We start from the raw sequence: 14,581 nt of genomic DNA on the forward strand, positions 1-14,581 counted from the left end.
ACAAGAAAAATACTAATAAGTAAAAAAAAAAAGTTTGACCTTGAATAAATATATTCGCACATGTTTGGTCGGTGAGGCCTTTTAAATCTTTTTTTTTAATAATGGTGCACTATGCGAATTTCAGGAAAATGAATTGTCTATTGTTTGATTGGACTAAAAAGTGGCACATTCACTAAAACATCGAAATACATTAATGAAAATGTTTTGAATGAAACAATGCAAAATATTATGTATGCTTTTAATTGACAACTTAATCAGTAATGACATTGACATATTTGAATTAGGAACTAACATCGAGAGACACAGAATATAATACTGATTTTAAATTGAGCTTATAATATGACCAAATCAAATAGTCACAAGGTAACACACATTTTCATTGTAATTTGTTATTGAATAACGATTACAGGTATAAATCAAAATATGATAGCTAACATTACAAAATAAAACAGAAACAGTATTCAAAAAACAAATTAACTTCTAAATTTAAATCAAAACATAACAGCCACCAATGATATTCTAATAAACAGATATGTTATATCCATACTAAACAACAGAAAAAAGTGTGCCGCGCCGGGGACCGTTTATTTTAGTTTATTTTTCATTCACATTTCGTTAAAATCAAAAAGCTTGATAAAAACAATAAGTAAAAGGGATAACTACATGTTTTAATTACGCAAAACGTATTAGTACGTAATTATGATGTATATAACGTATTACTACGTAAAACGACTAAAGGCAAACGTTCCAATTAGGACGTTTTCTAGTCTTCACATTTTGCGCGTTAATGACATATCTGTTTACTACAACATCATTGACAGGCACGAATAATCCACTAAACAGTATCGTCAACAAAATTTTACATATTTAATATGAATTTTGTTACAAATATCTTTGGAAAAGTTGATGGCTCGGATAAGGATCAGAATTATGATAAGAAGAATATTATTGTATATTTTTATACAACTAGACAAATATCTTTACAAATCTATATATGTACCAAATCTTGTATAAATACATTTTAGTATAGTTTAATTAGTTTGTAAATAATATTGCTATCTCTTTCTTATATATAAAGATTAAAAGAGATAGTATATATTTCTCTTCCGTCTTGGCAAATCGGTTTCAAGAATGAGTACAACATCGTCCATGATGCCATTAAATTTGTGGAGACTTTTTTATAGTAAGCACCTAAAATGTTTTAGACTTTAAAATAAGACATTAAATTTAATACAATTAAATTGCTGTTTTGGACGATTTTTTTCTCAATATATGATAAAATCTGCAAAGCAACTTAATTAATACACTTTTATCGAGGCTACAGATTACCAAAGTTAAATAACTAAAAACTTTATAAACATATTCACATATGACAAATGTTAAATGTAAATAAAGTACATGTGTTGTTATGTGTAAAAAGTAATTGTACTTATAACATAGTTGTTTTTTTTTTAACTTTAAGGTTATAAAACCATCTCCAATACAAAACCGGCTGCACTTTTTTATTAAAGAAAGAAAATAAATGCATAATTAATAATTTGCACTTCCACTGCTTAGCAAGTTCTATCAAACACATGTTTTATAAATCATACACTAATTATATAATCAATCTTAATGAACGTATCATATAAAAATTATTTATAAAGTATGTCAATAACAAAGGTATGATGATAAGGTTTTAATTAATATTTAAATTAACAATTAATAGCACCCAAACTTAGGTAACTAAAGATAGCATCCCATTGGTTAGCCGGAGCTGATTATCACAGTCAACCAACCATCGCAGTCTACCATAAGTCTCTATACCGTCGTGGTATAATTAAAATGCGGTTAACTGACATTTGATCGATCCAACTTTTGTCCTTTGATATTAATAAGAAAAAATAACATCTATCGACATATATTGATATCTATAAAAAGATGATGTTTCTAGTGTTATATTATATGTGAGCATGTACTATATTCCAATTGGAGGAATTAATATACACAATCCTTACTTACTTATATATGTTAATAGCTAACATAGTACAACATTAAAAGAGTAAAACACTAGGTAATCTTATATATATAGGTATATAGATATTGGTATATATACCTGTTTTATTTTTTAAATATCAAAGTTTCGATATTAATGTTTCCCAAAAAAGTATAATGTGAATTCAAAGCCAATTTGTTATTTATCTTCACCCCCTCCTGCCCTTGGATTCGTAACCACTTATCACCATTGATCGTTGCTTGTCAGTCTTCATACAGTCTTATAATATATTATATAAGTATACATATAATAAAAAAATAAAAATTCTAAAAGCTGTGTTTTCGTGGTCAGGTATTTCGAAATACTTTGAGATTCTTATAGGTTCTTGATGTACTATGAGAATATATTTACTGTGTTTTAATACATTTATGATGTTATAGACGTCATAGAAAATTAAGAAAATCTTATTGGCCCTATCGAAATCAAATAATTCTCCTAAAAGTTGAAAATTCTACCACAAATGTAATAGTTTAAAATCAATATATTATGTGTAAAATTCTACACATTTATCACAACGCAAACACAGGCGTTTGTAAGAGCGTTTTTATTAGATACTTATATAATGGCACGTATATTACAAATACATATATCTACTGACTTAGGATATTGAAAGTAAGAATAAAAGCTAGATATCATAATCATACATGACACTAATGTCAAAACTACAACCACATATGACATTGTAACTACTATTTATATTGTAATAAGTATTTTGTTTAATTTGTTAATATATTTATTTATTTATAGTTATATGTAATAGACATCGAGCTTCAGGAATAATATCTTAACTTTAGGAAATGAAGTTTCTATTGAATTCGATAGTGATAGAAAACAAACTAAGTTATTATAGTTTCAGTGGTTGATAATTTTGGTAAAATTAACAAAAAATAAAGAGTCTAACTTATGGGTAAAATAAGAGGGAATAACTCCAAATGTCCTAAAAAATGAATATTTTTAATTTATTTCAAATGTCATTTGCAATTTATAATGTGTTGCCAGTCAACAAAATATTTCTTTTTTAATTAAAGTAATAAGTGAACCACCGAATGTTAGGGTACTTCTAATTTATGAACATTATAAAAATATGTCAACATTTGGAACAGTGTTTAAGACTTAAAATTCCTATCTACAGAGTGCACTGGCTTATCAACTGTGACACCATAACACATAGTACTTGTGAGTAGTACCACCCAAATGGACAATTACCTTCTATAACCAGTACTAATTATGATTTAAGTTTCAAATTCAATTGAGTACCTACAGTCTATTTAAAAGTTAGTAAGTTTTTCTGACAACATCAAGTTTATAGTATATATAATAGTATTTAATTATGTAAATAAGTTGTATAGAATTGTGTTAAGAGATTGGTCCGATTAGAGTAACAAAGAGGGGTGTGCATTCTTCATTAAATAGATTTATACAGTGTAAGTTACAATCAGAACTTTTTCCCAGTCCAAATAGCTTTTTAACCGACTATGGAAAAGTCAAAGGTATCATATATAAAGGCTGACAAATATAGTGACTAAAACAAATGTTATAAACAGTATATGTTCACACAAGAGGTCATTATAATGATTTTGGAATGAAACAAGCAAATCAAACAAATAAAAATTATAATTATTCCAATTGTATACAAAAATTAAAAAAGAACAAATAATCTCACTTACTTTCTTTCCACTGTTCTTTTCTGATATTTTTCTCAGCCCGAACATTTATGATAATCAATAAGAAAGTGTAGTGCTTCTATATATGGAATAGACTGACTTTGATCTCTTAAATTTAGCCAGGAGAGTTCTGAATGTAACTTGATCAGTAGAACCTTCTTTCTAGCAAACTTTTTTCACCAGTTGCCTATGTTATCATATTAATATACTGAACACAACCACAACTAGAGATTCGTTTACACATTATAAAAATCCCATCGAAATGAACTGTAGACACTATTTATGATAACAAGGATAAACTGAATTGTCAATATAAGAAATTATAAAAAAAATCCTTATCTATCACAACAAGAAAAAGTCGAAAACAATTCACTTAAAATTAGGCACCCTGTAGGTAATTCTTTAAACAGTAATGACGTAAAACTTCTATTCTTTTACTTGTCAAGTTTGAGTTTGCTGAAACTGCCGCCCAAGCCTCGACCTGGAACAAGATTATTTTTATTTTGAATCATAATAAAAACTTTGAATTTTGTGTTTTAATTTATAATAAAAAAACACATAATATACATAAACACAATACATTATATTAAATGTGCAAAATAAGTATGTATAGTAGGTGTCGGATCATTTCTTTTTGTATTTTTTAGTATGTAATGAAAAAAACAGTTGATATATGTAACCAAGTACAAGTTGAGTCAAGCTAAACATTATATTTTTGTCCCTAGTTCAATGAAAACGTCACTGATGCTGTCATCAACGATTATGCAGTATCACGTCGTTATATACCTATATGTATATTGTTAAGCGCTGCGTATCAAATATGGTGGACATACTGAGTTGAACAGCTGTTTATCAAATGATATTGAAACATTAAAAGTTAACTAACAGTAACTATAAGACATTGGAAGGTATATATAGTTGTAATGCTTTGCCACTTAAAGGTAATTTTAAATAAAATTATTATTACCTCGACCGGGTCTTTGTCCCAGGCTGGGAAAGTCAGCTTCTGTAAGTTCCGGTGCAACTCGAATAGCTTGTGAATCTGAAATAATGAGACAAATATTCAATATAATATCATGAAAATGTACATGTAACACTATCTTTATTGCCCAGATAGCAATGGCTCATTTTTATTACTATTAAAGCCGAACTTATTGCGGTTAGATGGCGTACCTTTCTCATCAGTCGTCGGTCGGTAAGTGTCGATTATTTTCAAATAAATTAGCTATAGGTTGTTTCAATTGTTTTTTTTTAAATTATTTTTCCTTCTGATTGCTAGAACTATTATATAAAATTATCAAAGCAGGCATTATCATAATCTAACTAGATTGAAGACTTTTTTTTGTAATGTGCATGTGCGCAAATAGACACAACATTATCTTAATTTCATATTACGATGACACGTGACCGAAAAAGATTCGGTGCAGGTTTTCTCTGCTTTTTGATGCAGGCTACTGTTAATATTATCGTAAAAAAAATACAATGACTTCCCCATATAAGATATTTGCTAAATCAGGAAATTGATAAGCTTTTTCTTGGAGCATTTCATTTCCAATACAACTGTTTTAGTGAATACCAATTAAAAATGTGTATTTTAGTTCAATAATATACTCACAATCAGCTTTGGGCATACGCAGTGGAACATGGACCCTTTTCTCTTTCTTTGTACCTGAAAAATGAATTAACAGTATAAAATAATAATTACTCAAACTTCTTGTCATAGGGTTTTCAAATCAGACCCTAGCTATTATATCATAATCATAAGAGTTCTAAGTAGAAAAAAAACCTAGAAGACATTTCTTATGAGCATTAACAATGCTAGATCTACATTTACTTACTCATGGTCAGTGGCGGATTTACAAATTTGCCGCTAGTAGGCTATTCAATTTTTTCCGCCCCTACTGACTTTTAAAATTCAATATGTTAGTTTAGTTCACAATCATATGAATTACATTTATTCTGATATTACAACTTTATGATTTGTATACAATCGTTCTCATTACATCGGCTTTTTCTCCTTAGTAATATTATAGAAAACTAGGTGATATAATATATGATTTTTTTATTTCTATAAGATAAAAACAAATTTGGGCTAAATTTGCCGCCCTCTAAATCTACAGCCCTAGGCTCCAGCCTACTTAGCCTATTGGTAAATCCGCCACTGCTCATGGTAGTCAGTGATGGTATAGTTTATTTTAAGGCATCAATTTAGGATTTACATATTACACTTGATATTTATGTTCTGCTATATCACTCATATATAAACAATTCTCGATCAATATAATTTAATTTATAATAGAGCACTATGTTGATTAATCGATGATATCCACCTTAAATTTACTTTAAAAAATACTATAAACAATAACTTTTTCTCAAATTGATATTAAATAATGTATCTCAACCAATTATATTTAATTCAAGATCAGATTTATTATTTATGTATAGATAAATAATAAATCTGATCTTGGAATTTGTTATAGAATAACTGCCTTATAGTACGAAACTCTTCACCCAAGCTCTAACACTAGCCAATATGCCTTTTTTATTTTTATGGTATAAGTTGACAGACGAGCATATGGGCCACCTGATGGTATGTGGTCACCATCACCCATAGACAATGACGCTGTAAGAAATATTAACTCTTCCTTACATTGTCAATGTGCCACCCACCTTGGGAACTAAGATGCTATGTCCCTTGTGCCTGTAGTTACACTGGGTCACTCACCCTTCAAACCGAAACACAACAATACTGAGCACTGTTATTTGGCGGTAGAATAACTGATGAGTGGGTGGTACCTACCCAGACGGGCTTGCACAAAGCCCTACCACCAAGTAAAGTATAGTTTGAAATACTCACTGTCTACGGAGCTGTTGATTGTAGTGTCAAAGAATGAATCACTTGTCATCGAACTATTGCATGAAGACATCGCTTGCTGTAATTGAAAATAAAAAATTATAAGATTTAATGTTTAAGAATTGATTACTTATAATTGATCATACACCAGAAACGAATCTAACACTAAATGATTCTACTATTTGTCTATTGGCCCTTATGTGATAGTCTTACTTACTTTTGTATAGAGAAAATATATAATTATTAAATGTTTCGTAAGTATATAGTATTGTCTGTAACTGTGGTGTGTTTTTCTGTTAATTAATATGTTAATTTAATAATAATAAGTTAATTTCTGACTTTTTTTTTATGCCTACAGGTTTTATATCCTAAGATCTTAGGAAGAAGAAAGTTTATTATATTAAAAATATATATATTGATGTTGACTTCAAATATGGCATAACATTCGTACATTTAATTTCTTTATATAAAAATCCTTACAAAAGTAAAACACTGTCCAATATATAAAGCATGTGTTCGATTGGGACAAGTACTATTTCCATTCTTTCCCCCATTCATATTATCTGCAGTAAAGGAAAATGTGTTAAGAAAACATGGATATGTCAAAGCTGTTTTGGATAATCTACTTCTGACAAAGATTTGAGATGTGATGTTCAATAGTTTTTAAACATTTTACAACTGCAGTATGGCAACACCAAGACAACGATCTGATTGTCTTGGTGTTGCCATACTGCAGTTATAAATTTGATGGATTATCTAATCAAATTGTGTTTTCGAAAATTTAATTGCAGTAATATATAGTAATATGTAATTAATATAGTATCTTACAGCATAACCAGCTACAGATGGCGCGTGCCTGACTTTCTTCTGTTCTTTGAAAACGTGGATACTCTGAAACAAAAAATGTGACATATAAATTTAGATTTTAGTAATAAAGTTAGAGTGTGTAGGTTGCTTTGACAGTGATCCCTTAGATTGACCAATTTCAAATTCTCATAAATTAACCTCTAGTTTTTATCTTACATTAATTGACAGGAAATTTCGAATGTAAATGTAGAAAATCGGATAATAAACTACGTCTAATCTGTATACAACAACAGCCTGTAAATTCTCACTGTCGGCTAAAGGCCTCCCCTCCCTTTGAGGAGAAGGTTTGGAACACATTCCACCACGCTGTTTCAATGCGGGTTGGTGGAATACACATGTGGCAGAATTTCTATGAAATTTGTCACATGCAGGTTTACTCACAATGTTATCCTTCACCGCTGAGCATGAGATGAATTATTAATTCAAATTGTTTGTAAAAAATACATTGGTAGAAAAAGCATATTATTCGATACAAGATTTTGTAGATGATAAAAAAGCGTGGAGTTAATACCTGTTGACTTCCAAGCAGGATACATTAATTGAAATAATTATATTTAATTAACATGACGTTGTATTTTTTAAATGTTAAAAAAGAGTAACTACTGAGTTTCTTGCCGGTTCTTCTCGGTAGAATCTACTTTCCGAACCGGTGGTAGCTTCACTTAATTGTAAAATGACGATTCAAAAGTGCTTATAATAGCCTACTTGAATAAAGTTTATTTTGATTTTGATAAAGACAAATTAAGTACATGAATCACAAATTGCCTGGGTTTGAACCCGCGATCATCGGTTAAGATGCACGCGTTCTAACCACTGGGCCATCTCGACTCAATACTAATCTGGATATATGGCAGCGGGGCCGGGGACTTAAAGCCTCCCCTCCCTTTGAGGAACAGATATGGAACATATTCCACCACGCTGTTCCAATGTGGGTTGGTGGAATACACATATGGAAGAATTTCTATGAAATTTGTCACACGCAGGTTTCCTCACGATGTTATCCTTCAACGCTGAGCACGAGATGAATTATAAAGACAAATTAAGCACATGAATCAGCGGTGCTTGCCTGGGTTTGAACACGCAATCATCGGTTAAGATGCACGCGTTCTAACCACAGCTGCGGGACCGGGGGGCCGGGGGGGGGGTTGTACTGACAACCACAGCAGCGGGGCCGGGGGGGGGGGGGGGGGTTGTGGGGGGGGGGGGGGGGGGTACTGACGTCGAGGTCGTAGTCGGGCGGCACGTGCGCGGCGGCGCGCGCGGGCACGTCGGCTGCGGGGCAGCAGCTGTCCAGCGCCGTGTACGCCCAGCGCTTGGCGCGCGACTGACTGCACTCCACCGACATGTCCGAGCGCTCGTGATGCTATAACAGGAACATAGCTTTACTCAAGTCGTATCTAACATGACCATTTAATAAATAAATAAATATGATACAACATCACATACATTACTCTGATGCCAATGTAAGTAGCTGAAGCGCTTGTGTTGTGGAAAATCAGAAGTAAACTAATGGTAATCTACATCGATTCGGCCGGGAATCGAACCCGGGACCTCAGAGTGGCGTACCCATGAAAACCGGTGTACACACCGCTAGACCATGGAGGTCGTCAAATTTATATATATTGTTTATATTTTTTGACTCAAAACGGGACACTGAATTATTTCAGTCAATTAAAGGTAGCCAAGATAAAAATATACTTTTTTTTAAAGTCATTGTCATTCAAATGTGGATGCTTAACATGCATTCAGAATGTCTTACAACGTTCACAGTTTGTCTATCATTAGACAATATGTATTGAATCACTCTATCTATTAAAAAAAAACCGCAACGAAATCCGTTTCATAATTTTAAAGATCTAAGCATATATAGTGACAGACTGTGGTATGAAACTTTCTTTTATTTTTTTTGTAATGATAATAATAAACAATAATGATATACAATTTTATACAAAGTCGTTATCTATGACGCACATTACTTTGCAATAAAAAAATGAGCAGTATGTTAAAGTATAAATCTAGTGACATACCTCGCAGGCAATCCCGGGCGTGTATTTGAAAGAATCCTTTTTCAATTGTAGGAGCGCCAGCGATTCTTTCGGAAAACCTTCGTCTGGCTGAGTCTTCAGCGCGTTCATTATTGTGAAGAATAGAATATCGAACTTGTATATACGGAACAAAGCCTCGTCCTCACCTGTAAGCAAGAAAATATATATTTGAATAAATGCATTATTTAATATATGTTGTACTCACAAATGGCCCGAAAACAAAAAAAAAATGTTTGCCCTTTTTATATTTAAAAAATAAAATGAATGTTTTTCGAGTCTTTTAGTATCAATGGAAAGATCTTGAGATTTATTTGTTTCTTTTCAACGCTTCATATAATTAAATGTCCCAATATAAGTTTAAGGAGTAGTTCTCGTCAGCCATATAGGGATTGCTGGTTACTTATTGGTGACAACGACGACCTCCGTGGTCGAGTAGCGTGTACACCAGTTTCCATGGGTACGCCACTCCGAGTCCCGGGTTCGATTCCTGGCCGAGTCGATGTAGGAAAAGTTCATTAGTTTTCTATGTCGTCTTGGGTCTGAGTGTTTGTGGTACCGTCGTTTCTTCTGATTTTCCATAACACAACAGCTTTAGCTGTTTAAATTGGGATCAGAGTAATGTATGTGATGGTGGTTTAATATTGATATGATTAACATTACCTGCTCGTCGACACATTTGGTGAATAAAGTTCTGCACCGGTTCAACTTTATCAGGCATAGTGAATATTGGTGGCAAGACTTTTGCTCTGTGATCCACCTGCTTCAAATAATCTATGATGTTTGCCAATATCTGCATGTAGTTACTCCGTGGCGCTGAATCATCTGGCATTTCGAGACCATATGTTTGGCTGCCTATTTTAACTTCAGAGGTGTATCCGAGTGGAATATCTCCTGGAAAAAGAAAAAGATATAAATATAATGGAGAATATCAATACAAGACAACCAGAAAAACGTACATATTCAAACCATAAGAGAAAAGCCAAATAGATGACATTGACAGCAAATTAATGCGATATCATTGGTATACCTTGAATAATTGATATATTTACTACAGATTTGCGAAAGAATGGCGCTTTGAACGTCGAAGAAATTACTATCGGAATTTTGGAAGTAAAATTCAAGTGGAAATAAATAGTTAGGTGTTATAGTTCTGTATTACAAATAGATTATAGAGAAGAGATTTATTCAGAGGAAGCGTAAGGCGTGCAAAGGGCCTCGCGCCCGGAAATTTAAGAACAACATGGCATTGGGATCACAGTACTTAAAAAAACAAAGACCTTGGCACATTAAGATTCGATCTTGCGCCGCTACTGGATTTATTCATTATAAACTCTTACTAGAATACACTATAGTCAAATTATTAGTAAATCTCATGAAATATAAGGTTTGTACATCTTTATTTCCTACTTCCATTGGAATCAAAGATTGAGATGATCCCATAGACAGTTACTCTATATTAATTAGTTTCTATATATGTAGATATTCTCAGTGATCTAGTAGCTTAATTCATTAAAACCTTAAACCAAGCTTCTAAATTTTGCTGTGGCTAAATTCACATGACCTGCATATATTTATATTGCATTTATAAAAAAAAGAAACTTAATGGTAATCAAAATAATACAAATAATTACTGGGATTAATAATCTCATGATAAGTATCCTTGATGCCGTCTTGAATATTGAAGCGTAGCAATGTGCTTTCACCAATGATGTAATCCGATCCTGCCTTGCAGTAGTAGTTCACGTCCATCAAGTATATGTCCAGTGTTTTAATACCTTTAAAAAAATAATAAGGGTTTTAATGCCCAAATTCCAAAAGTAAAAATGCAACTTAGCATATAAAACAGGAAAAGGCAAATAACGCAATTTTGTAACAGCTTCTTAGCAATATTATCGCTCAAGATCTTGAGTAATGTATGGTTTTATGGAAAAATGGTATTTTATGTGTCTGCAATTTTGTCATTAATTCGGAAGGAGCATTTAAGTAGATATACAGAATTGTCGTATAAATAAAAATTCATTTGTCGAGTAATTTTTATACTGTTGTAGTGCTATTTTAGTAAATAATATTAAATGAGTAGATCTATGGTCAGTCTATATCTACGATAAAGAATAATTGAAGACATCAATAGAGATATAAAAAGATGTAAGAGGAAGTAAAACGCACTGCAGTAACCCCTATAAATTGCAAGGGCATGTTGAATTAATTGAACAATTAAATTGAACATTTTATCAATAAAACACAATTTTACTATGTTTGATTTATTTTATGTATGTTATGTATAATGTATTTTTAACAGCAATATTGCCTGTATGCCTATGTAGGACATTTTGTCCAATTGGAATATTACCTAAATGTTCAACTCATTGATTAGCTTTTTAGCCATAACTTCTAGGCTAGACTCATAGTTAATTGCATTTAACTGACAAAATTTCATTGTATTATTGTGATTGAGTAACACGATCAAAAGTATGCTACGTATAACGTAGCCATAGCGGTGAATTGAGCGCACTTGTAATAAAAACAAAATTATACATACTGTTATTAAATGCTCTCAAATTGACCAAATTTTTGATATCTTTTCTTTCAATTTCTTCCGCTTCCCGAACGTCCCTTTCAGCCTGTTCTATAACAGACAAAGGTATACCGGTCGAGGTAAACTTTGTATCGGGAATATTGAATTTTTGTTTTTCTTTCTTTGCGATACCTTCAAACTTCGATCTTATAGAAGGAGGTGCATCCTGTATGAATTTATCATAATATTATTTATAAGCTGAATACAATAATTAGTATATGTATGTACATGCATGTACATTTCAAGACAAAATAAAATGTTTACCCGCCACGATGGACCGGCCGCTTCAGCAACTTCTGCCAAATTTTTATAATTTACGCCTTTTTTTCTCTGTTCTTCTTTAAAGTCGAGCATGTAGAAGTAGAAGGCATTCCTTGGTGGTTTTTTGGGCATTTTGATTTAAGAGATAGTTTTTCACGAAATGCAAAGAAAAATATTCACGTTAAAATTACAAACTAAAAAGTGCACTGACAACTGGAGGAACTGACAAGCACAGAGAAAGAACAGAAAAATATTATTGACGAGCTCAGAAGCTTTAATAAATACATACTCTGTGATATGTGTAGATGGCGCTCACAATCAATTCAATTTTAATTTTGCTAATTTAAGTTAATTCCTCGGAACTGGAAGAACGAAAAATATATGCACTTTTTTATTAATTGTCTAAAATTGAAAAGCTTACAGTTTGACTTACATGTTTCCAAAAGTTCATTATCCAAAAGAAAATTATTTATGAATGCCTATAAAACTTTTCCGACATTTGAAGATATTCTTGTCCATATTTTATCTAAAAAAATATGCATAGTATATAATAAGTCATACATGCAATGTATGTATGTTAATATATATTTTAAATGTATTTGAATTTTATATAATGAAATGCACTATAGATAAAATAAAAACTACGCCCAAAATGCCAATCATTAAACTATATATCATCAAGTTATATATTAATTTATTTATAAACCTATAAAATAAAAATATATCTATATCTATATATTAAGTGGCAAGGTTCATGCCTAACTACTTTGTTTTTATTATTATTATATATTTTTTAATAATTATAGTAACACTCTTGATAATAAGAATAACCGAAGAATTACTATGTATGAGAATGTTAATGTTATTTCGAAGTCGTTTTGTACTTTCATTTGAAAATTTGGATAGTGCATTATTGGCCATACCTAGTCTATGTTTTAGTCTATGCTTACTTTAAATGACGATTGACGTGACGGTCGACTCGACGGATGAGTGACGATTGTAGTGACAGGCTCTAAAAGTCTTAACGCAGAAGTAAATGTACCTATTTAATTTGTCATTGCATGACTTGTGTTGTTAAATCCCTATATATTTATATTTCTTAAGTTATTGTGAATATTGTTATTAAATAAGTAATAATATATCCCATGTGAAAAAATTGTGTGTGAAAATTTAATAATTATTCCAAATATTGCGGTGTTATTTTTTATAATTTAAATACAAGGTAAGCAAACAATCGTTTATTTCACTGTATTTTTTTTAATATTCTAAGTTCACTTAACATATAAGCTAAATATGCAGATAAGGTTTAATGCACATAATTTTAAAATACATTCAAATGAATTTATAAATATTTTTGTTCTGAGGAAAGTTACTCAGATTGATGCAACATTTTTAACAATAAATTATAAACTTATCGACTAATAATTATTTATGAATAAATATTTGTTCCAAATATATTTAGCATATTAAAATTTCTTTAAAAAGTGATTCATTAAGTTATCACTTAATTCATTTAAAATACTTGTTTTAAAAAAGTTCTTATAATTACTTTCATAAGTCATTAATTGATATAATTATTATAAGTTCTGAAACTGGGTTACTTCTATTTATAATCAATGTTTATTTTATAAATTATGTGTAAATATAGTTTATCATTATTGTCTATTTATTTTCAAAAAATATATATTTAATTTAATTTTAGTTTCATTTTAAGTATTTAGTTAATTAGTTAAGTAGTACTGGCTTGGGAAGATTAACTCCAATGTACCTTATTTATAAATGTGTTTAAAATTGTTGCAAAAGATTTTTTCTGTATGACATTTTTATTAACTTTATTGTTTAAATGCCGAAAGGCTGAAGGAAGATTACAATAACCTCTTTCTTTCTACAGCCTGGTATTTTATTCACCCATTAGATAGGTGAAAAGTTAGAAGAAAAATAAGATTTTTATGATTTGTTAGGGGTTTTAAACAATATGTTTTTCGGGAGAGACTGTTAGTAATTGACAAGATGATGATAGCAACCAAAATTTCTGATTTAAATGACATGTTTATAGAGATGATCTTATTGTTATATCTAATAAAAGTATTTATTTTTGAATTCAAATAAATTCATAGTAAATTATTAAAAAATAAACAGGCATAGGTTTCCCTCTGCAGTTGTAATTTATGTATACACTCTTTATTTTTTCTTCAAGTTGTAAATCCCTTAGTGATGTTTACAGTGGCAGTTTGAACAAAGAGGCCTAACATGAATAAATGAAGGTGATACAACTATTAA

The 14,581-nt window shown here is 30.8% G+C and overlaps 2 protein-coding genes across 2 annotated transcripts in view; one reads left to right on the forward strand and one right to left on the reverse strand.

Annotated features, from left to right (window-relative positions):
• Window positions 1-3,848: 3,848 nt before the first annotated feature.
• On the reverse strand, window positions 3,849-12,542 carry LOC124535781 (protein maelstrom homolog). The gene is made up of 11 exons (XM_047112114.1): window positions 12,305-12,542; window positions 12,005-12,206; window positions 11,097-11,240; window positions 10,126-10,356; window positions 9,448-9,611; window positions 8,640-8,783; window positions 7,382-7,444; window positions 6,557-6,632; window positions 5,315-5,368; window positions 4,667-4,741; window positions 3,849-4,180 (listed from the first exon to the last, which is right to left on the reverse strand). The coding sequence occupies exons 1-11, from the start codon at window positions 12,431-12,433 to the stop codon at window positions 4,134-4,136; spliced, it is 1,329 nt and encodes a 442-aa protein (XP_046968070.1). The 5' UTR covers window positions 12,434-12,542; the 3' UTR covers window positions 3,849-4,133.
• A 709-nt stretch (window positions 12,543-13,251) lies between these two features.
• Window positions 13,252-14,581, forward strand: part of LOC124535819 (alpha-(1,6)-fucosyltransferase) — a 39,457-nt gene continuing 38,127 nt past the window's right edge. The window contains exon 1 of the mRNA XM_047112181.1: window positions 13,252-13,523. The gene's annotated coding sequence lies outside the window, so the exon portion shown is untranslated. The remainder of the gene's footprint in view (window positions 13,524-14,581) is intronic.

This window comes from Vanessa cardui, chromosome 15 (assembly GCF_905220365.1).
Source record: "Vanessa cardui chromosome 15, ilVanCard2.1, whole genome shotgun sequence".
Lineage (NCBI taxonomy): Eukaryota > Metazoa > Arthropoda > Insecta > Lepidoptera > Nymphalidae > Vanessa > Vanessa cardui.

Excerpts from the sequence above, each read along its gene's own strand:
- LOC124535781 (XM_047112114.1), bottom strand. The coding sequence starts at position 12,433 with ATGCCCAAAAAACCACCAAGGAATGCCTTCTACTTCTACATGCTCGAC. Across the intron at positions 11,241-12,004 it reads TTTGAGAGCATTTAATAACA|GTATTAAAACACTGGACATA; the intron begins GTATGTATAATT and ends ATTTTTTTAAAG. Across the intron at positions 5,369-6,556 it reads AATCAACAGCTCCGTAGACA|GTACAAAGAAAGAGAAAAGG; the intron begins GTGAGTATTTCA and ends TTCATTTTTCAG.